Below are 1,017 nucleotides of genomic sequence, written 5' to 3'. Positions count from 1 at the left end.
CCTCCTCCTCCTCCTCCTCCTCCTCCTCCACCACCTCCAGCCCCTCCTCTTGGGGGAAACTCGTCGTTATCATCCTCCTCCACCAGCCTCTCTCTGTCAATCTTCCGGTTGCCGGAAATGACGCGCTTGACCTTTTCCTTGACCTTTTGGGGAAGTTCCGAGAGGCGGACCTCTTTGTTGTGGTGGTCGAAGCGGAACTGTGTTAGTGGAAGAGGACGAAAGAGTTAATAACGTTTGTCCATGGCAGGGAATGTAAGAGTTAAAAAACAGTGTGTGTGGTATGGAATGTAAGAGTTAAAGAACTGATTCTGTGGTTTGGAATGTAAGAGTTAAAAAACTGTCTCGGTGAGATGGAGTGTAAAAGTTAAAGAATTATGTCGATGGTATGGAATTTAGGAGTTAAAGAACTGTTTTTTGTTTTTGTAAAGTGTTTTACGGCGCTCGCAACTGCATAAGGTCATATGAGAGCGCAGGACACACCTAATATTTTCAGTTGGTAGGAAATTTTGAATTTTGCCCGGGTGGCGGCCGAAGCCTACTCTTATCGATTAAAGAACTGTGTCGGTGAGATGGAATGTAAGAGTTAAAGAACTGTGTCGGTGAGATAGAATGTAAGAGTTAAAGAATTGTATTAGTGGGATGGAAAGTAAGGTTAAAAATCTTTGTCTGTGGTATGAAATGTAAGAGCTAAAGAAAGAATTGTGTTGGTGGGAGTGGATGAAAGAGTTAAATAAAGACATGTGGCTGTGGCACGGAGTGTAAGAGCTAAGAAAAGAATTGTATCGCTGGGTAACGAAGGGTTAAAGAATTATGTCCAAGGTATGGGAAGGAACGGTTTTAAAGACACACAAACACAAAAAACTGTGTGAGTGGGAGGGGAAAACCCACCACCAACATTTTCTTCTAATAAATGAGACCATTAACATTATAAATAAAATAATGCCGCAGAGAGTGGTCTGTTGTTGGGTTTTTTTCAGTTAACCATTGAGAACAACACATAAACCTATTATTATTATT

The 1,017-nt window shown here is 41.5% G+C and overlaps 1 protein-coding gene across 1 annotated transcript in view; it reads right to left on the bottom strand.

Annotated features, from left to right (window-relative positions):
• Positions 1-1,017, bottom strand: part of LOC101863419 — a 24,575-nt gene that overhangs the window by 14,810 nt on the left and 8,748 nt on the right. The window contains exon 3 of the mRNA XM_035968773.1: positions 15-197. Coding sequence (XP_035824666.1) covers positions 15-197 — 183 coding nt within the window. The remainder of the gene's footprint in view (positions 1-14; positions 198-1,017) is intronic.

The sequence above is a fragment of the Aplysia californica genome, unplaced genomic scaffold, assembly GCF_000002075.1.
Source record: "Aplysia californica isolate F4 #8 unplaced genomic scaffold, AplCal3.0 scaffold00081, whole genome shotgun sequence".
Lineage (NCBI taxonomy): Eukaryota > Metazoa > Mollusca > Gastropoda > Aplysiida > Aplysiidae > Aplysia > Aplysia californica.
This window is presented reverse-complemented; position numbering and strand designations above follow the sequence as displayed.